General features: G+C 38.8%; 1 protein-coding gene across 2 annotated transcripts in view; it reads right to left on the bottom strand.

The window, feature by feature from the left end:
- ASB3 (ankyrin repeat and SOCS box containing 3) overlaps window positions 1-22,204 on the bottom strand; it is an 80,814-nt gene that overhangs the window by 5,643 nt on the left and 52,967 nt on the right. The window contains exons 7-9 of one of the 2 annotated variants that reach the window (XM_080927023.1): window positions 21,056-21,253; window positions 4,853-5,113; window positions 2,826-2,956 (exon numbers count right to left, since the gene is read on the bottom strand). In XM_080927023.1, coding sequence (XP_080783149.1) covers window positions 2,826-2,956; window positions 4,853-5,113; window positions 21,056-21,253 — 590 coding nt within the window. The remainder of the gene's footprint in view (window positions 1-2,825; window positions 2,957-4,852; window positions 5,114-21,055; window positions 21,254-22,204) is intronic. The other variant, XM_080927024.1, reaches the window with a different exon arrangement.

Genomic DNA, 22,204 nt, shown 5'->3' with positions numbered 1-22,204 from the left:
GCAACCAACAGATTGAGAAAGAATCTTTACCAATCCTACATCTAATAAAGGGCTAGTGTCCAATATATACAAAAAACTCAAAAGGTTAAGACTTTAGAGAATCAAATAATCCTATTAAAAATGCGGTACAGAGCTAAACAAAGAATTCTCAGCTGAGAAATACTGAATAGCAGAGAAACACTTGAAGAAATGCTCAACATCCCCTATCATCAGGGAAATGAAAATCAAAACAACCCTAAGATTCCACTTCACACCACAGAATGGCTAAGATAAAAAACACAGGTGACAGCAGATGCTGTCAAGAATGTGGAGAAAGAGAAACACTCCTCTACTTCTGGTGGGACTGTAAACTGGTACAACTACTCTGGAAATCAGTCTGGTGGTTCCTCAGAAAATTGAACATAATACTACCTGAGGACCCAGCTATACCACTCTTGGGCATATATTCAAAAGAAGCTCCAACATCTAACAAGGACACATGCACAACCATGTTCATAGTACCCTTATGTATAAAGCCAGAAGATGGAAAGAACCCAGATGTCCTTCAACAGAGGAATGGATACAGCAATTGTGGTACATGTACACAATGGAGTACTACTCAGCTATCAAAAACAATGACTTCATCGAATTCCTAGGCAAATGGATGTAACCTGAAGCTATCATCCTGAGTGAGGTTGCTCAGTCACAAAAGAACACTCATAGTATGTACTTACCTATAAGTGGATACTAGCCCAAAAAGCTTGGAATACTCAAGGAACTATCCACAGAACTTATGAAGCTCAAAGAAAAGAAAGGCCAGAAAGTGGATGCCTCAGGCTTTCTTAGAAGAAAGAACAAAACATTCATGGGAGGAAATAAGAGGACAAATAGAGGAGCAGGAATTGGAGAAAAGATCATCCAGAGACTGCCTTACCTGGGCATCCCATATTCACCCAATAAACACAAGCACTATTGTTGATGCCAAGTAGTGCTTCCTGGCAAGAACCTGATATGGATGCCTCCTCAGAGACTCTGCCAGAGCCATACTGATATAGAGGAGGATGCTTGCAGCTAACCATCAGACTGAACATGAGGACCATGATGAAGGAGCTAGAGAAAGGACTGAAGTAGCTGAAAGAGTCTGCAACCCCATGGGAAGAACAAAATTATCAACTAACCAAACCCACCACAGCTCCCAGGGACTAAAACACCAACCAACAAGTTCGTATGGAGAGACCCATGGTCCCAGGTGCATATGCCGCAGAGGATAGCATTTTCTGACATCAATGGAGAGGCCTTTGTTCCAATGAAGGCTCGTTTGCCCAGTGTAGGGGAAAGCCAATGTGCTGAGATGGGAGGGGGTGGTTGGGAGAGGGAGCATGGGAGGGGGAGCGGGGAAAGTGATTGTGGGAAAGGGATAACATCTGAAATGTAAATGTAGAAAATTCCCAATAAAATATAATTTGAAGAGAGAGAGAGAGAGAGAGAGAGATCACTGATCTAGACACACCTGCCATGTGCTAAGGCCTTGATGTGCTTCAATAATTTTCCCATTTGGCATATGTGCCCTTTTTGATGTTTTGTTCTCAGATTCACTCTCCCATGTTGAAATCCATCCCATACACAAGCACCATTAATGACACTCTGTTATGCTTGCAGACAGGACCATGTTGTCCTCTCAGAGGTTCCACCCAGCAGCCGACTCAGACAGTAACAGACACCAAGCACAATCAAACAGATCCTGGGGTCTCTTATGGAAGACTAGGAGGAAGGACTGAGGGCCCAGAGGGGGATAAAACTCCACAGGAAGACCAACAGAATCAACTAACTTCACGAGATTGAACCACCAACCAAAGAACATACAGGGGCTGGACCTAGACCTCCCTACTGAAATGTAGCAGATGTGCAGCTGGACCTCCATGTGGGGTCTGAACAACTGGAATGGGAACTGTCCCAGAAGCTGTTGTCTGCATGTGGGATGTGTTCTTATAGCTGGGTTGTCTTTTCTGGCCTCAGTGGAAGAGGAAGGACCTAGTCTTGCAGACATGAAGTATTAAGGTTGGAGATTAATATCCTCTGAAAGAAGAAGGGGAGGAGTATGGGGAAAGGATTATGGGAAGGGTGATGTGGAGGGGGCAGTGAACGGAATGTGAAGTAAATTTAAAAAAATAAATTAAAAATATATCACTGAGTATTCTTTAATTTTTTGGCTAATAGAATTTTAGTAAGCATAGTAAAATTTGAAAAATCTACTTTACAACAGTCATTTAAGTAAAAAATTACCAGGTAACATACACTTGTAACCTCAGCACACAACAAGCAGAGGCAGGAGTACCAAGAATTTTAGACCAGCCTGGACTACAGAGAAAGACCAAGAACAACAAAGTCATCAATTCACAGAATTTCCACCCAGTTCACAGGGTATAAAAACAGTATAATATATTATCAGTAGAGACAGGTACAAATAAAATATGTTAATATTTCCTTTCCGAGATGATAGCTTTACAGATAGAACATAAATGTATAAAAGTTTCTAAAGAAATATTAAAAGTTTAGTATTCTTTTGAATATAAACTAAATACTTTGCTTATGTATCTTTACAAAAAGAACATATTATCACTGAGTAAAAAAGCCAAGTGCTGCCCTCTATAAGATCTGTAGGCAAAACTTATAAACAGATATAATTCAGAGGCAATAACTGCTCTTTCCCCATGCTTTCCACATATGAGGAAATCCATATTATATCTACTTTACTATGTTCCCTGAAAAATCCACAAAATTTCCAACATAACTAGAGAATCAAGAGAAGAAATAGTAGCAGTGTATTTAAAGCTGTTCTTTCTTACCCATATGTTTCTGAAGAGCCCAAGAGGAGTTTGCACGAACAGAGAGCATCTTCTCAACAGCTGTAGGAAGTCTCTTCCAATTAGAAAATTCCAAAGTAAAGATAAGGATCTCGTCACTGACTGAATCAACCCTGTATCAACAACATATTAACAGGTCATCAGAAAATAGATAAGTGTGTGTGTATTTGCTTCCAGTACTCAGTGACAATCTTTTGTTTTTGTAAAGATACAGTCACAACTTAAAGAAAACTAAAAATCCTAGAAACTACTCACCCAGCCTCACATTAGCTGTCAGTCTCAGAACCCAGACCAATGGATAAGGTGTGTACTTGTCAGGACCAATTCAGGAGACACCCTAGTGTGCATACCCTACCACCTACCGTAGGCCTCTTCCAGCCTCTCCTCCATACATCACCCACCATTTTTGCTCTGTCAGTCTCTGGTCTTTTGGTCTCCTGGGATCTTGGTCCCTGGTTCCTCTCTCTTCAAAATTTAATTATTTTTCTTTCATAGGTTTTTACAGAACAAAGGAAAACTGGTGATATTTAATTCCTTTTTCCATCCACAAATTTTCCTAATTTAAAAATAGGAACAAAAAAAGATAGCACAAATTCCCAGATTTCACAATGGATGGAAGTGTCTGACCTTAAATATCAGAACTACTTCATTCCTCTGCACGCATGAAGTTAAAGCAAAGTGGTTAAGAACATAGATCTGAGAGCCACACAAGACGGTCAGGAAATTCCAGGACATGAAAGTTGAAAGCAATGGAATCAGTTTATGGATTCAGATGAAGAAGAATTAAAAATGTGGCTGAAGAAGTGGATGCTCTAGAGATGGGCATCACTGGGGTTCAGGACAAAGGGGAGCAGACTGTCAGAGCTGTCTATAGCTACTTGACGTGTTAGGTCAAATTTAAAGCACAGTCAGGAGGTGATTCCTAGAACAGTGAAGGATTATCTTTTGTTAGCCCCAGAGAAGAGCCAATCACGGAATTCACTAAGACACTAGCATCACCTTACATAACTGTTAATTATTAGATATAACTGGCACTTGCAAGTATACTTTATCTAAATAGAATACATATGGGGAGGGAAAGCTGTCATGATAAACACATGCAAGTTTCTAAATTAGAGATGTCACAATGAATTGTCAGTAACCTCCCTGTTTCATTCAATTACCTTAAAATAGAGTTTTGCACAAATTAATATAGAAGAATAAAAAATAGTAACTGAACATTTGATAGGCAGCTATAAAATTTTAAATCATCTGTTGAGAGTACAATCAGGAATTCAGTATGTTATTAGGAAAGTGGGAGGAAAAGTAGATTCCACAGAAATAAAACTCAATTTTAAGAAGTAGGGAGATGCTGCTCAGAGATGCTCAGCAGGTAAAAATGCTTGCTGCTAAACCTGATGACCTCAGTTCATTTAATCCCTGAAACTGACTCTTGCAAGGCAAATAGATAATTCACTAACATTATGTAAAGTAACACTCTCTATTAGACTGGAGACTTTGGTTCTATTTTTTCATTTGACTAATCAAACCTGTTGTTCACATGCCATACTACAGGTACCTATCTGAGATAACAACTCTTGCTAAATCTGGAAGTGTGTAGAAACAATCTTGTCAACACAGAATGCCGATTCAACATTCATATAATCTCTTATAAAGGGCTGACACAATAAACAACCAGAACTAAGTAAGTTACCTCCTCAGATACCCTGATACCTCAGATAGCTTTCCAAACCACTTCCATGCAGACACTTCGTATACAACTCTGCTTTAAGATCCTCTTCACCATTTGCAGGCCCTACCTCTTTCAAACTGGCACAGCTAAAGTGGTCAACACTCTCACACAAAGCAGCTGTGGTGGTCAGTACACACACACACACACATTCCACCTCTCTTTCCCTCTCCCTCTCCCCCTCCCCCTCTCCCTCTCCCTCTCTGACCAGACATCTCAACAATTGATTCTGAGGTAGTTTCAACTCCAATTGGAATGGCTCACTAGAAAGACTTCTTACCAGGAGCTGCTGCACAGCAGAATCAGTGGGTCAAATCCAGCAAGCAGGAGATGTGGCAACCACGCCTTATATTTTGCTTGTGCTTTAACTGCACAGCTTACAAACTGAGATGTATGAGTCCAAGGTACCATCAGACAACCTTTCTTCAAAAAACAGCAAAACAATGAAAACTTCTCATACTGGAGGCAGTATGCCAAGTGAAGTTCATTTAACTGGAGTCCATACTTCACAAGAATTTTCACAATTCCAGAGACCCCAGAGCTTTAAAAAAAAAAAAGGAAATACAAAGAAGCTTAAAAGTTGCACTTCTATACAACAAATACTTATTAACAAATGTTTAATAGTAGTTACAACTGGGAATGAAAGTGGCAGTTGGTATAACCAATAGCTTTTACATGCACTAAGTTTAGATGTAATAATGAGAAAGAAAACTGTATATATCAATCCCTCTGCATTGTGCTTTCAGCGCTAAGATTTTTAAAATATCTTTCACAAAGAAACACTTTTTCAAGCTATAATGTTTTTTAGAATTCAGCATTTCATCTACATTAAAAAAAAGCTAATGAAGAACATGGTAAGTCCCAAATGATTGATTCATTCTAGAAACCTCCATGTTATGTATCCTTAGCCAATTTCCACTCTTTTATATTCAGCAAATATGTAGGTAGGTACAGATTGATATCACTTATCATACAGAAAAGTTTTTCTAATGAACCAATTTTAATCTTCTGTTTTAAGCACTTCTGTGAAATAAACATTTACAATTTTTATCTATTAAATTAATTGTTTAAAAACAGATCATCAAATACTGATAGCTACATGGAAAAAAGCAGGTGTAATTTCCATTTGAAAAAGTCACAGGGACAAGATTCTTCTGATTTCCTTCTGTGCCCAGAGCTGGTCCTATGCCACAGTTCTCTGTACCCAGATCCCCCTGGAAGAGAGCTGGACATAGGCCTATAGGAGGGTCAAGCCACTGTTACAGACAGTAAGACTAGTTAACAGCAGAGATAACCAGATGGCCAGAGGCAAGTGCAAGAACCCAAGCAACAGAAACCAAGTCCACTTGGTATCATCAGAACCCAGTTCTCCTACCTTAACAAGCCCTGGATACTCCAATACACCGGAAAAGCAAGATTCTGATTTAAAATCACATCTCATGATGATGATAATGATTTAGAAATTGAAATGCAGTATTTAAACAACAGAAGCGCCATAACAGAACATTCTACATGAAACAAAGTTTGGTTTTTGTTTTTTTTTTTTTTTTTTTTTTTTTTGGTTTTTGGTTTTTTTCCCCCCCTGGTGGGGAAGGACATAAGTCTCAGCAAGTCATGGTGATGGTGGCCATCATCCTGTGGTGAGGTAGCTGATTCTCTGCATCTCTCAGTGAGTCCCTCTCCCATCCTGTGGGCCTGTGGCTGGCCCTTGAGGAATCACCTTGGGTTGAGCTGGCAGGGAAAGCCTCAGGAGCAGCAGAGCCCAGGGTGAGCGCGACTCCTGGAAAATGTGACAAGACCCCACTCTCACCACCTCCCCTGGGGAGAACTTAGAACACACAGGCACAGGGGAAATTTTCCTGAACAGAACACCAATGACTTATGTTCTAAGATCAAGAATCAACAAATGGGACCTCATAAAATTGCAAAGCTTCTGTAAGGCTAAGGACACTGTTAAGAAGACAAAACAGTAGCCATCAGATTGGGAAAGGATCTTTACCAATCCTACATCTGATAGAGGACTAGTATCCAATATATACAAAGAACTCAGGAAGCTATACTGTAGAGAATCAAATAGTCCTATAAAAAATGGGGTACAGAGCTAAACAAAGAGTTCTCAGCTGAGGAATATCAAATGGCTGAGAAGCACCTAAAGAAATGCTTAACATGCCTAGTCATCACGGAAATGCAAATCAACTTGACCCTGAGATTCCACCTCACACCAGTTAGAATGGCTAAGATAAAAAAACTCAGGTGACAACAGATGCTAGTAAGGATGTGGAGAAAGAGGAACACTCCTCCACTGTTGGTGGGATTGTAAACTAGTATAACCAGTATGGAAATCAGTCTGGAGGTTCCTCAGAAAGTTGGACATAGTACGAACTGAAAACCCAGGTATTCTACTCCTGGGCATATACCCCCAAAGATGCTCCAACATCTAACAAGGACACATGCTCCACCATGTTTATAGTAGCCTTGTTTATAATAGCCAGAAGCTGGAAAGAACCTAGATGTCTATCAACAGATGAATAGATACAGAAAATGTGGTACATTTACACAATGGAATACTACTCAGCTATTAGAAATAATGACTTGATGAAATTCATAGGCAAATGGATGGAACTAGAGACTATCATCCTGAGTGAGGTAACCCAGTCACAAAAGAACACACATGGTATGCACTCTCTGATAAGCAGGTACTAGCCCCTGAGAGTTCTGAATATCCAATACCCAAGAAAAAATTCACAGACATTATGAAGCTCAAAAAGACAGAAGGCCAAAAAGGGGATGCCTTAGTCCTTCTTAGAAGGGAGAACAAAACTCTCATGGGAGGAAATGCAAGGTCAAATAGAGGAACAGGTACTGAAGAAAAGATCACTCAGAAGCTGCCTCACCCAGGGATCACATATGCAGCCACCAAATCTAAGCACTATGGCTGATGCCAAAAAGTACTTACTGGCAGGAAGCAAATAAAGATGCCTCCTCAGGGACAATGTTAGTGTCATATAGAGACAGCTGAGCATGCCTGCAGCTAACCATGAGACTGAACACGGGGACCCCAATGAGGGTGCTAAAGAAAGGACCTAAGGAGCTGAAAGGGGTTGCAACCTCATGGGAAGAACAACATTATCAACGAACCAAACCCTCCAAAACTCCCATGGACTAAAACACCAACCTTTGTGCACACATTGAGAGACCTATTGATCCAGTTGCATATGTAGATGAAAATATCAGTGTAGATGAAGCATCAATGTGAGAAGAAACTTTTGGTCCAGAGAGGGCATGTTTTTCCCAGTGTAACTGAATGCCAAGGCAAATGAGGTGGAGAAAGTGATTAGGAGGGAGTGCACCTTTATGAAGGCAAATGGAGGGGGAGGAGGGATGGGAGCAGGGCGGGGGAAGGGATAACATCTCAATAATCTCAATAATAAAAAAAAATGAGAAGAAAAAAAAAAAAATCCCAGGCTGGAGAGATGACTCAACAGTTAAATGCACCCACTGATCTTCCAGAGGATCCGAGTTCACTTCCCAACATCCACTTTGGAAAAGCTCACAGTTTCCTGTAATTCCAGCTCCAGAGCATCTGTAATCCTCTTCTAGCATCTGTGGGCACTGCATCATGTGCATCTAAAATAAATAAAAAACTCCCTTTCTCTTTTAAAAGTTTTTTTCTTGATTATTGAATGTGAGGTCCTGTAACATGATCTGAGAAGCTATACACATATAGGCAGAAATATTTTCCTGTTTACATTCTTTGTTTGGGGGGTGGAATTGGTAGGTGTCTAATTACTGTTTACTTCATTGTTGTATTGCATTAAAAGATTTAAAACAACAAAAAGAAACAAGGTTTGCTTCAAACAAATAAAACAGGGCAAATATCTGTGGCATTTCATGTTCAGTGAACAGAATATTTAACTATAGTGTTTTAGTCATTGACTATAACATGGCAGCATTCAGCTTTGTTCAATGTACCCACTTAAGAAAGCTACAACTGATACTATGACTTCTATGAACCCAAGAGCAACGGGTACCAGTGAGATACAGAGACAAAATAAGGCCAGCCATGTTGTCCTGCGGGTAGGAACAAGAGAATGATTGTTCTCGCGATCTCTCAGTTCCCCTGTTCCTTCCCCATTTGAGGAGATTCTTACTTGATATTTTCTCATATAGACTGAGTTTCTATATAGATTGAGTTACTTACTCTTCTGTGTCCTTGAGAGAATGGCTTCAAACCACTGTAGCTCTTAACAACTGAACCTCAAGGAAGAAAGCTTCCTTTTCTATAGGATCTGTTCAGTAGCCTTGGAGACATTTTTCCTACCATGCCATGAACTGGAGAGACAAGCTAAGAGCCACTGATATGAAAGGAAATACATCCTCTCAAATGTCCACCAAAAATGTTTCAAAACATTAATTCTAAGCTAAAAATTTAAATTGAACACTGAAAGAGAAAAAAATGTAGACCCACTATTTGTATGTCTTATTTTTATCATCTTTCGATACTCTAAGAGCAGATGAGGTTTAGTAATAAGATCACAAGAAGTGAATAGATAGATTTCAGAAAAACACTAGTAAAATTTTTTGCAGTAGCAATGTATATTTAAATTAAGTTATACTCAATTATGAATACTTTATAAATGGTAATTCTCATAAATTTACTAGATATGTTAGGTGTGTAATTGCTCAAAGCCCCAATTGAAAGAAATAAATATTTTTATTATTAATTTTATTGAAAAATATTAAATATTAAATAAATACCAAAATATTAAAACAATTTTGTCCCCTCAGACATGACCAACAGCATTCTCTCTGTCATATCCTCAGATCTTTTATAACATTTTCTTGGACCTTTAGAACTTATGTTAGCTTGCAAATTCTCAGACCTTCATAATACTTTCTTAAACCCTTAGAACTTAAGTTTTCACAGTCTCTGACCTTCCACCACTTTCTCAACACCTCAGAACTTTAGGTTTTACAATTCTCCACCTAATCATTTACAAGAGACATGAGTAGCTAGCTATAACTGAGCAAACATTGTAAAACAAAGCTTTTGTTTTGTTTTGAACTTCATAGCTAGGAGGACTTAATTTTTTTTCCCTTACATGGCTTGTGTATGCTATGTGGTCATTTTAATCAAGATGAGAGTGAAGTCACATGGTAAAATCCATCCTTCCTAACCCTAGCAAGAATAACTGTCAGCCATGTGGCTGCCTCCATTTCCATATGGGGACAGCATGTTACAGCTTGGATGGAAAGGTATTCCAACATTTGAGAGCCAAGAAACACAATAAAATCACATCACATAACAAACCTCACACAAAAGATTTACTGGGAGGAAAGAACCTAGGAGGATGGTTCCTTTGCTCAGGCAAGAAGCAGCAGAGAACTGAGCAGAAGACAGTTTTTATAGGATTTTTTTGGAGGAGACTGGAGCATTCCAGGGTAAAGATTCATGGAATTTCAAATCCCGAGTCTCAGCCTTTTACACTGTAGATCTGGGGCTGGGTCCAGCTGTTTGGGCAGTTAGTGTTCTGTGGGTGGAACCTGGAAATTTAGGCATCACCCCAATACCCAAACCACATAAAGAGTCATTAAAGAAAGACAATTTCAGACCAATTTTCTTTATGAATACTGATGCAAAAATACTCAAGAAAATGCTTCCAAACCGAGAGTAAGAGATGAGAAATATCATCTACTATAATCAAATGGAGTTCACCAAAGATGCAGGGGTGTTTCAATATACAAAAATTTATCAATGTAATTCACCATACAAACAAAATGAAAGAAAACAAACAAATAAAGACCACATGACCATCCCATTAGACTCTGAAAATCTTTTGACAAAATCTAATACTGCTTCATGTTAAAAGTTATGGAGTAATCAGGGATACAAGGCACATATCTAATCACAATAGAAACGATATACAGCAAGGTAATTCCCAGCATCAAATTAAATGGAGAGAAACTTAAAGCAATTACAGTAAAATCATGGAAAAGGCAAGGCTGTCTCCTGTCTCAGCACCTCTTCAATATGGTACTGAAGTTTTAGCTAGAGCAGTAAGATAATTAAAGGAGATCAGAGGGACACAATTGGGAAAAGGAGTCAAAGGATTGCTTTTCACACATGATATGGTAATATATATAAATAAGTGACCTGTAAAATTGTACCAGAGAATGCCTACAGTGGAGAAACACCTTTTACAAAGTGGCTAGATACAAAATTAACTGTAAAAAATCAGTAGCCTTCATATATATAAATGACAATGGGCGGAAAAAGAGATCATGAAAACAGTACCCTACACAATAGCCACAAATAATATAAAACATCTTGGTGTTACTAAAATGAGCCAAGTGAAAGATCTGTATGATAAGACTTCAAGTCTCTTGAGAAAAACTGAAGATATTAGAAGGTGCAGAGATCTCAGATGCTCACAGATTGGTAGAACTAACACAGTAAATATGGCCATCATGCCAAAAGCAAACTACATGATCAATTAAATTCCCAAACTTCTAGCATTATATACATTGAAAGAAAAATTCTCAACTGCATATTAAAAAAACAAAAAATCCAGGATAGTCAAAACAATCCTGTGCAACAAAAGAACATGGAGGTATCACCCTCCCTGATTTCAAGCTGTACTAGAGAGCATTAGTAATAAAAACCCCATGGTATTAGTATAGGAACAGATAGGATTGTTGGTGGAATATAATCAAAGATCCAGAAATAAGCCCACATACCTATGGACAGTTGATTTTTGACAAAGCCAAAACCATTCTCAACAAATGGTACTAGTTGGATTTCTTAATGTAGAAGAATGCAAATAAATCCAGATTCATCGCCCTGTACAAAATTCAATTTCAAGTAGATCAAAGACAACATAAAACCAGATACAGTAAATCCAATAGAAGAGAAAATGGGGAATAATCTTGATATTGGCATAGGAGACAACTTCCTAACAAAACACCAAGAACTTGACCACCAAGATCAACAAATAATAAGTGGTACCTCATAAAACTGAACATTTTCTGTAAAGCAATGGACACTGTAAATAGGACAAAATGGCAGCTTACATAATGGGGAAAAATCTTCACCAACCCTACGTCTGATAGAACTAATATTAAAAATATACAAAGAACTCAAGACGTTAGACACCAACAAACCAAATAACCAATTAAAAAATGGGGTACAGAGTTAAAAAAAGAATTCTCAACAGAAGAATCTCTAATGGCTGAGAAACACTTAAAGTGTTCAATGTCCGGTTCCCACCCGGCGGCTTTGGGGCACAGAACAGGGCTCGGTCCATCTGCCACCTGGACCAGCAGTTCCCAAAGGTTAAGGCCTGGTGACAAGGAGATCTGAGCAGCCATGGGGCAGAGAGATCTCTGCCCAGTGCGCACGGAAAGCAGGCCCCTGCCCTGCCTGATCCAGGGTCCAGGAAGCCAGCATTGTAACCTCTGTTCCCACCCAGCAGCTTTGGGGCGCAGAACAGGGCTTGGACCATCCGCCACCTGGACCAGTGGAGATCCAGGGACACAGACCAGGTACAAGGGAAAGGCAAGAGCATATCACTGACAACAAGATGGCAAGAGGAAAGCGAAAGAGCATATCCCAAGAAAACCAAGACAACCTGGCAACACCAGTACCCAGCTCTCCCATCACAGCAAACAGCAGAATGCCAAACACTCCAGAAAAAGAAGACACAAACCTAAAATCATACCTCAAGACGATGATAGAGATCCTTAAACAAGAACGGGAGGAAAAGCAAAAAGAAGCTTTTAAAGAGGAAACAAGAAAAACACTCAAAAAACTCAAAGAACTAGAGGAAAACAGAACCAAAGAGATGAAGGAATGGAAGAAGGAATTTAAAACGGAAATTGACACAATAAAGAAAACACTAAAAGAGATAACCCTAGAGGTAGAACACCTAAAAAAGAAATCAGTAGTCACAGAAGCAAGCATTTCCAATAGACTACAAGAGATGGAAGAGAGAATCTCAGGGGCCGAAGACAACATTGTAAACATAGACAAAACAGCCAGAGAAAATGCACAAACCATAAAGCTCCTAACCCAAAATGTCCAGGAGATCCAGGACACAATGAGAAGACCAAACCTAAGGATAATAGGAATAGAAGAGGGAGAAGAATATCAACTAAGAGGCACAGTAAATGTCTTCAACAAAATTGTAGAAGAAAACTTCCCTACCCTTAAGAATGAGATGACCACGAGCATAAAAGAAGCCTTCAGAACTCCAAATAGGTTGGACCAGAAAAGAAATACCTCCCGACACATAATAGTCAAACACCAAGTGCCCAAAGCAAAGAAAGAATACTGAAAGCAGTAAGGGAAAAAGGTCAGGTAACATATAAAGGCAGACCAATCAGAATCACACCCGATTTCTCAACAGAGACTATGAAAGCTAGAAGAGCCTGGACAGACATCATGCACACCCTAAAAGCACACAAGTGCCAGCCCAAGCTGCTATACCCAGCAAAACTATCAATCACCATAGATGGAGAGATGAAGATATTTCAAGACAAATCTAAATTTACACAATATCTGACCACAAACCCAGCACTACAACGAATTATAGGTAGAAAACCGAATACAATGAGGGTAACTACATCCTAGTAAAAACAAGAAAACTCCTAAGCAAGAAAACCAAAAGAAGAAAGAGACACAGACACAACTCAACCTACAAAAGAAAAAATAGCAGGAAACAGAAAACACTATTCCTTGATATCTATGAACATAAATGGACTCAACTCCTCAATAAAGAGGCATACGCTATCAGACTGGATACATAAACAAAATCCAGCATTTTGCTGCATACAGGAAACTCATCTCAGAGACAAAGACAGACACTATCTCAGAGTAAAAGGGTGGGAAAAAAAACTTCCAAGCAAACAGCCCCAAGAAGCAAGCTGGAGTGACTATTCTAATATCGAATAAAGTAAATTTCTAACCAAAAGTTATCAAAAAAGATAAGGAAGGACACTTTTTACTCATTACAGAGGAAATCTGTCAGGAGGAACTCTCAATCCTTAACATATATGCTCCAAATACAAAAGCACCGACATTCATAAAAGAAACCCTACTAAAGTTCAAAAAATACATTGCACCCCACACAATAATAGTGGGAGACTTTAATACCCCACTCTCACCAATGGACAGATCATAGAAATAGAAACTGAACAAGGACACTGTAAAACTAGCAGAGACTATGAACCAACTGGAATTAATAGATATCTACAGAACATATCATCCTAAAGTAAAAGAATATACCTTCTTCTCAGCACCCCATGGCACCTTCTCGAAAATTGACCACATAATTGGACACAGAACAAGCCTCAATTGTTACAAGAAGATTGAAAGTCCCATGCATCCTCTCAGATCACCATGGTCTAAGGCTGGTCTTTAACAACAACAAAGACAACAAAAAGCCCACATACACATGGAAACTAAATAACACTCTGTTAAAAGATAGCAGGGTCAAAGAAGAAATAATGAAAAAAATTAAGGGTTTTCTAGAATTCAATGAAAACGAAAACACAACATACCCAAACCTATGGGATGCAATGAAAGCAGTACTGAGAGGAAAACTCATAGCCCTGAGTGCTTCCAATAAGAAACTGGAGAGCACATACATCAGCAACTTGACAGCACAGCTAAAAGCTCCAGAACAAAGGAAGCAGATAGACCCAAGAGGAGTAGACTGCAAGAAATTATCAAAATTAGGGCAGAAATAGACCAAATAGAAACAAAAAGAACCATCGAAAGAATCAACAAAACCAAGAGCTGGTTCTTTGAGAAAATCAACAAGATTGATAAACCCCTAGCCAGACTAACTAGAGGGCAAAGAGACAGTATACAAATTAACAAAATCAGAAAGGAAAGTGGAGACATAACAACTGAAACTGAGGAAATTCAAGAAATCATCAGATCCTATTACAAAAGCCTATGCTCCACAAAGTTGGAAAATCTGGAGGAAATGGATGAATTCCAAGACAGATACAAGATCCTAAAGTTAAACCAGGACCAAGTAAACCATCTAAATAATCCCATAATACCTAAAGAAAAAGAAGAAGTCATCAAAAGTCTCCCAACCAAAAAAAGCCCAGGTCCAGACAGGTTCAGTGCAGAATTTTATCAGACATTTATTCTGGACATAACACAAATACTCACCAAACTATTCCACAAGATAGAATCAGATGGAATACTACCTAACTCATTTTTTGAGGCTACAATAACCCTCATTCCTTAACCACACAAAGACCCTACAAGGAAAGGGAACTTCAGACCAATCTCACTTATGAACACTGATGCAAAAATACTCAACAAAATCCTTTCAAACCGAATCCAAGAACACATCAAAACTATCATTCAACATGACCAAGTAGGCTTCATCCCTGGGATGCAGGGATGGTTTAATATAAGGAAATCCATCAATGTAATCTATCATATAAACAAACTCAAAGAACAAAATCACACGGTCATCTCACTAGATGCTGAGAAAGCATTTGACAAAGTTCAACACCCCTTCATGTTAAAATTCCTTTGAAAGAACAGGAATCCATGGTCCATACCTAAACATAATAAAAGCAATATACAGCAAACCAAAAGCCAACATCAAACTTAACGGTGGGAAACTTGAAGCAATCCCACTAAAATCAGGACTCAACAAGGCTGCCCACTCTCCCCCTACCTATTCAACATAGTACTGGAAGTCCTGGCTGGAGCAATTAGACAGCAAAAGGAGATCAAGGGGATACAAATCAGAAAGGGAGAAGGAAAAACATCACTCTTTGCAGATGACATGATAGTGTACTTAAGTGAACCCAGAAATTCCACCAGAGAACTCCTACAGCTGATAAACAAGTTCAGCAAAGTGGCTGGATACAAAATTAACTCAAACAAATCAGTAGCCTTTCTATATTCAAAGGACAAACATGTGGAGAAAGAAATTAGGGAAAAGATACCCTTCACAATAGTCAGAAAAACTATGAAATACCTTGGTGTGACTCTAACTAAGCAAGTGAAGGACCTGTATGACAAGAACTTCAAACCTCTAAAGAAGGAAATCGAGGAAGATCTTAGAAAATGGAAAGATCTCCCATGCTCATGGATTGGAAGGATCAACATTTTAAAAATGGCCATCTTACCAAAAGCAATCTATAGATTCAATGCAATCCCCATCAAAATTCCTACCCAGTTCTTCATTGAGTTGGAAAGATCAATGTGCAATTTCATCTGGAATAACAAAAGAACTAGAACAGCGAAATCCATCCTCAACAACAAGAAAACATCTGCGGGAATCACCATCCCTGACCTCAAGCTATATTACAAGGCAATTGTGCTGAAAACTGCATGGTACTGGTACCGAAATAGGCACGTGGATCAATGGAATAGAATAGAAGATCCAGAAATGAGCCCTCACGTATATGGTCACCTGGTTTTTGACAAAGGAGCTGTAAACATTCAATGGAAAAAGGACAGCCTATTCAACAAATGGTCCTGGTCCAACTGGCACTCAGCAAGCAAAAGAATGAAAATAGACCCTTTCTTCTCTCCTTGTACAAAGCTCAAGTGTAAGTGGATCAAAGATCTCCACATTAAACCAGATATACTGAAACTATTAAATGAGAAAGTAGGGAAAACCTTAGAACACATAGGCACAGGAGAAAATTTCCTGAACAAAACACCAATGGCTCAAGCTCTAAGGTCAAAGATTAACAAATGGGACTTAATGAGATTGCAAAGTTTCTGTAAGGCTAAGGACATTGTCAAGAAAACAAAACGGCAGCCAACAGAATGGGAAAAGATCTTTACCAACTCCACATCAGATAGAGGCCTAATATCCAAGGTATACAAAGAACTCAAAAAGCTAGACACCAGAGAATCAAACAACCCTATTAAAAAATGGGGTACAGAGCTAAACAAAACGTTCTCAATTGCGGAATGTGGAATGGCTGAGAAACATCTAAGGAAGTGCTCAACATCCTTAGCCATCAGGGAAATGCAAATCAAAACAACCCTGAGATTCCACCTCACATCAGTCAGATTGGCCAAGATCCAAAACTCAGATGACAGCAGATGCTGGCGAGGTTGTGGAGAAAGAGGAACACTTCTCCACTGTTGGTGGGGTTGTAAACTGATACAACCACTTTGGAAATCAGTCTGGGCATTCCTCAGAAAATTGGACATAGTACTACCTGAAGATTCTACTTCTGGGCATTTACCCCAGAGATGCTCCAACATACAACAAAGATACATGCACCACAATGTTCATAGCAGCTCTATTTATAATAGCCAGAAACTGGAAAGAACCCAGATGTCCTTCAGTAGATGAATGGATACAAAAATTGTGGTATATTTACACAATGGAATACTACTCATCCATCAGAAACAATGACTTAACCAAATTCTTAAGAAAATGGTTGCATCTAGAGAATATCATCCTGAGTGAGATAACCCAGTCACAAAAGAACAGATGCAGTCACTGATAGTGGGATGCTAACCCCAGAGGCTTGGACTGCTCCAGAAACAACCCATAGACGGTGTGAAGTTCAAGAAAAAAAGAAAAGAAAAGAAAAGAAAACCAAACAAAAAAAACGCCATGCTCAATCCTTACACACCAAGAAAATGCTAATTCCGGGTTACATCCTGTTTTACATGTAGTTTTTGCTCACTGTAACTAGTAAGACCTTAATGCAGAGTATCAAACCTTAAAAAAAAAAGAAAAAAAAAGCCAAGCACTGACACAATTGTATTTGTATACATTTATGCAAAAATGTTTAAATTTTTTTCTTTTGTCTTTGTTTTTTAAAATAAAGTTTAAAAAAAAGTGTTCAATGTCCTTAGTCATCAGGGAAATGCGAATCAGAGGACTCTGAGATTCCACCTTACACATATCAGAAGAGTGAAGATCAAAAAGTCAAGCAACAGCATATGCTGGCAAAGATGAGGAGCAAAGAGACCCTCCTCCATCGCTGATGGAAGTCTAAACTTGTACAACCACTCTGGAAATATATCTGGAGGTTTCTCAAAAAAATGGTTAATATTTCTACTCATGATCCAGTTATACAGCTCCTGGGCATATAACTAAAAGATACCCTACCATATCACAAGGACACTACTCCTTTGTATTCATAGCAGCTTACTTTGTCATAGCCAGAAACTAGAAACAGCTCAGATGTCCCTCAAATGAAGAATAGATAAAGAAAATGTGCTTTTACACAATGGAATATTACTCAGCTATTTTTTTTAAAAAGGACATTATAAAATTTGTAGGCAAATGGATGGAACTAGAAAATACAATCTTGGGTGAGGTAACCCAGACCCAAAAGGACATGCATGGCATGTACCCACTTATAAGTAGATATTAGCCATAAAGTACATGATACTATGTTACAATCCACAAACAAAAGAGGCTAAATAACAAGGAGGGCCCAAGGGAGGATGCTTGAATCCCATTCAGTAAAGGAAATAAAGTAGTACAGGACACAGATGGAGGAAGGGAACTGGGTGGGAGAGGTGCTCAGATAAGGGAATGGGGAGGGAGAGGATCAGGTGTGGGGAGAGAAGGCCTAGAGAGTGAACAGAAACTAGTGGCTGGCAGAAAAGTGGGTGTGTCTAGGATGTTCCAGAGACCTGGGATGGGAGAGGCTTCAGGATGTCTTTTAGAGTGATTGTTCCTGAGACTTCTAAAAGTGGGAATATGCAGCCTGAAGTGGCCACTTCCTGTAGCCAGGGAGGACTCCCAGTGGAGTGATAGGACACCAACACACCCACAAAGCTTCTACCCAAAATTTGCCCTGCATACAGGAGGTAAGGGACAAAGATGGAACAGAGACTAAGGGAATGGCCAACTTGAGACCTATCCCTGACACTATTAACCAGAACCTTTTATGCATAAAAACAGGAGCCTAGCCTAACTGCCCTGAGAAGCTCCATCCAGCGGTTAACCTACAGAGATGCAGACACTCACAGCCAAGCAATGGACACAACTCAGAGAGCCTTTTTCAAGAGTTAGAGGATGAACTAAGGGACCTTAAGGGGATAGGTATTTCACAAGAAGACCAACAGAATCAATTAACCTGGACCACTGAGGTCTCCCAGACACTGAATCACCAGCCAAAAACCATCCCCGGGCTAGCCCCTTACACATATATAACAGATGTATAAGCTTGGTCTTCATGTGAGTCCCCCAACGAGTATAGTGGCCTTGTCCCTGACTCTGTTACCTAATTGTGGATCTTGTTTCCCTAACTGAGCTTCCTGGTATAGCCTCAGTACAAGAGGATGTGCCCAATCCTGCAATGACTTGATGTACCAAGGTAAATTGATACCTAAGGGAAGTGGGGATGGGGTAAGGGGCTGTGTGAGGGAAAATTAGGTAGAGGGGGGCTGTGATTGAGATGTAAAGTACATAAAGTTTTTAAAAATGAATGAATGAACTAGATAATAGAGTCCTTTAAGGAGCATATAAATAGCTCAGGAAAACACAGGTAAGCAGGGAGAAACAAAAAAAACCCTTAAAGAAATACTGGGAAACACAATCAAAGAGGTGAAGGAATTGAACAAAACAGTCCAATACTAAAGATGGAACTAGATACAAAACAAACAAACAAGAAAACCCCCCAAAACCCACAAATGGAAGCAAACTTGAAAATGGAAGACCTAAGAAAGAGGTCAGGAAATTCAAGTGTAAGCATCAACAACAGAATAAAAGAGATAGAAGGAGAATCTCAGATGTAGAAGATATTTTAGATGATATAGACACAATGGTCATTCCAAAACATCCAGATAATCAGGACACAATGAAAAGACCAAATCTAAGAATAATAGGAATAGAAGACAGTAAAGATTCCCAGCTCAAAGGACTGGAAAATGTAATTAAAAAATGATAAAATCACAGAACAAAACTTCATAACCTAAAGAGAGAGTTGGCCATAAATGTACAAGAAACCTACAGAACACCAAATAGATTAGTCCAGAAAAGAAAACTCTATTGTCACACAATAATCAAAAAACTGTACGCACAGAAGAAAGAAATATCAAAAGCTATAGGAGGGAAAGGCCAAGTAACATATAAAGGCAGACATATCAGAATTACACCACACTTCTCAACAGAGAAACTAAAAGCCTGAAGAGCCTGGACAGAGGTTATGCAGACCTTAAAAGACAGGGAAGGATATGAAACCCAGTGCTGCAGGTAATAAACAGCTTTTGAGAAAAGGGACTGAAGAGCTGGAGGAAAAATGTGCAAAGGATACTGCTGCCTAAGGAGCTAACAAAGAATCTGACACAGCACAAAAAAGAGCTGTAAAGGATGCACGTAACATAGTGCATGAACATACGTGCAGGCAAAACACCCTTGCACATAAAATATCAGACCTTTAAAAGACAACATCTATCCACACAACTGATTAGCATCTCAATGGAGCACAGGCATAATTTTATATGGTTTTTCTTACAGTCTTTATTATTGGTGTGAGTGTGTGTGCATGCATGTGTGCCCATATAGAAGCTACATGACAACCCTGGATATCATTCTCAGGAAGACCATTTATTTACTTTGAGGTAAGAGTCTTTCACTGGTCTGGAAATCACCTTTCTGGCTAGACTAGCTGGCCAGCTCCCTCAAGGATCCTTCAGTTAACTGTCTGCTCCCTAGCACTGGAATTAAAAGTACATACTATTACACCAGTATTTGATGTAGTTTCTGTAGAATGAACAAACTCAAGCCCTCACGTTTGTTGACTGAGCTATTTCTCCATTCCCCATATTCCCAATGTCTTGTTGTTGTTATTGTTTTGACTTTTTACAAACAAGGTCTTTCTGCATGGCTCTGACTGTCCTGGCACTCACTATGTAGATAAGGTTGACCTTTTCTTCTGCCTACAAAGACTAAAAGTATGAGCTACTATATCTAGCTAATGTTGTCTATTTTAAAACTTTAGGAGTTCCAAAGTCAAATTACTGGCCAAACACTTACATAGCATTAATTCTTCATTATTTTACTTCAAAGAACTATAGCAGAGTATGAAAATTATATTTGACTTTTGATCTATATTAGGAAATTCTACATATCAAATATGTTAAATGTAACAGTATCTGAAAAAAAAAAGTTTATTCTAAGGCTTGTAAAGTTAAAAGGGGGGGGAGAGTTAAGTTAAATAACCTGTAGTAGTCAGTACCTTACTTGACAGAAGTTTCATTTCTGATTCTTGAATCATTTTAAATACATCAGAGTAAGCCTGCATTTACACTAATACATTTAAAGTATTACCTAAAACTGTTACACTAAAAGTGTAATCTAGGTGCAAAGGGAAACCATCTGGCATTACAGCTTCACTTCTGCTAAACTGAACAACAGACCTCTTCTAGGTTAGCAACTTAGTACTAACAGAGATACCAAGTTTCCACTATGAAGAAAAGTTGCTAGGGAATTAAAAACAAGTAAAACGTAACAAATGTACATACTCCTTTTCGAGAGCCATGCACAGAGGGGAACTGAATCCAAACACCAAGCACATCTGTGCATCTGCGCTATAGCCATTCCGCAGTAACATTTCCAGGCATTCTTCCTTTCCTCCAAACACTGCAGAGTAAACAGGGCTCACTTGGTCTGGTCCAGTGTCACAAGCTCGGTTAGTAAGTGGTATTAACAAATCCAAGATCCTTCAAATACACAAATGGAAGAATATTTAATATTTTCAGGTGCATAAGATTAGGAAACATCTTTCATATCTTAAAAATCACCCACTGACTAGATGATTTAAAAGCATCTTTCTGTCTTTCCTACATTTTAACTCCAGTAAACGTCTACAGGCTTCATAGCTACTACTAAATGTTACCCGTACTATTGCTTAATGCAAAGCTTAAATAAACCTGAAAAAGAACTGAGTAGTATAGTAAATATACCTGTTTTTCTTGTTAACTGTGATTTGCCTTACCACAGCATGACCTATACTAATTTTATGTTTGGTATTTCAGGACCTAATAAATTAACTATTTAGTACACTAAATATAAACTAGTTGAGAAAATGAGGGGCTAGGGATATTGCCCAGAGGTAGAGTGTTTGTCTATTATGCTGGGGGGTCTGGGTTCAGCACTGGGAATTGTATAATGGACAGATGTGGTGACACATCCCTATAAATTAGCTGTCAGAGACTGAAGCAGAATAGTCATGACTTCAAGGCCTACCACAGCTGAATAATAAATTCCAGGATCCAAGGCTACTCAGCAAGGCTCTGTTTCACATACAAACAAAAAATAACAGAAAATAAAATGAAGTAATCGGTTTGGTTTCCATTAATAAGAATTTTTAAATATGGCAAGTGACATGAAATGAGAAATTACCATTTTTATCAGAAGAAATTATAACCTAGAGTAAAATATTACAATCTCAGAAAAAATATAACCATTAACATCTGAGATATATTTATAAAGAAGCAATTACTAAGCAGAGAATGCTCAAGTAAAGATGGCTAAAATGTAGTTCTAAGACTGTCTGTAACCTTGCCTCAGGAATTAGCTGTAGAGAAGACTATTCAGCTTTGAAGACAAAACTAAGCAGCAGGGAAATTCCCCTACTTTCTAGGACTGTTTCTCTTCGCTCCTTTTCTTCT

Source organism: Micromys minutus, assembly GCF_963924665.1.
Source record: "Micromys minutus genome assembly, chromosome: 1".
Taxonomy (NCBI): Eukaryota; Metazoa; Chordata; class Mammalia; order Rodentia; family Muridae; genus Micromys; species Micromys minutus.
The sequence above is the reverse complement of the archived record's forward strand: the minus strand, read 5'-3'. Positions and strand labels throughout refer to the sequence as shown.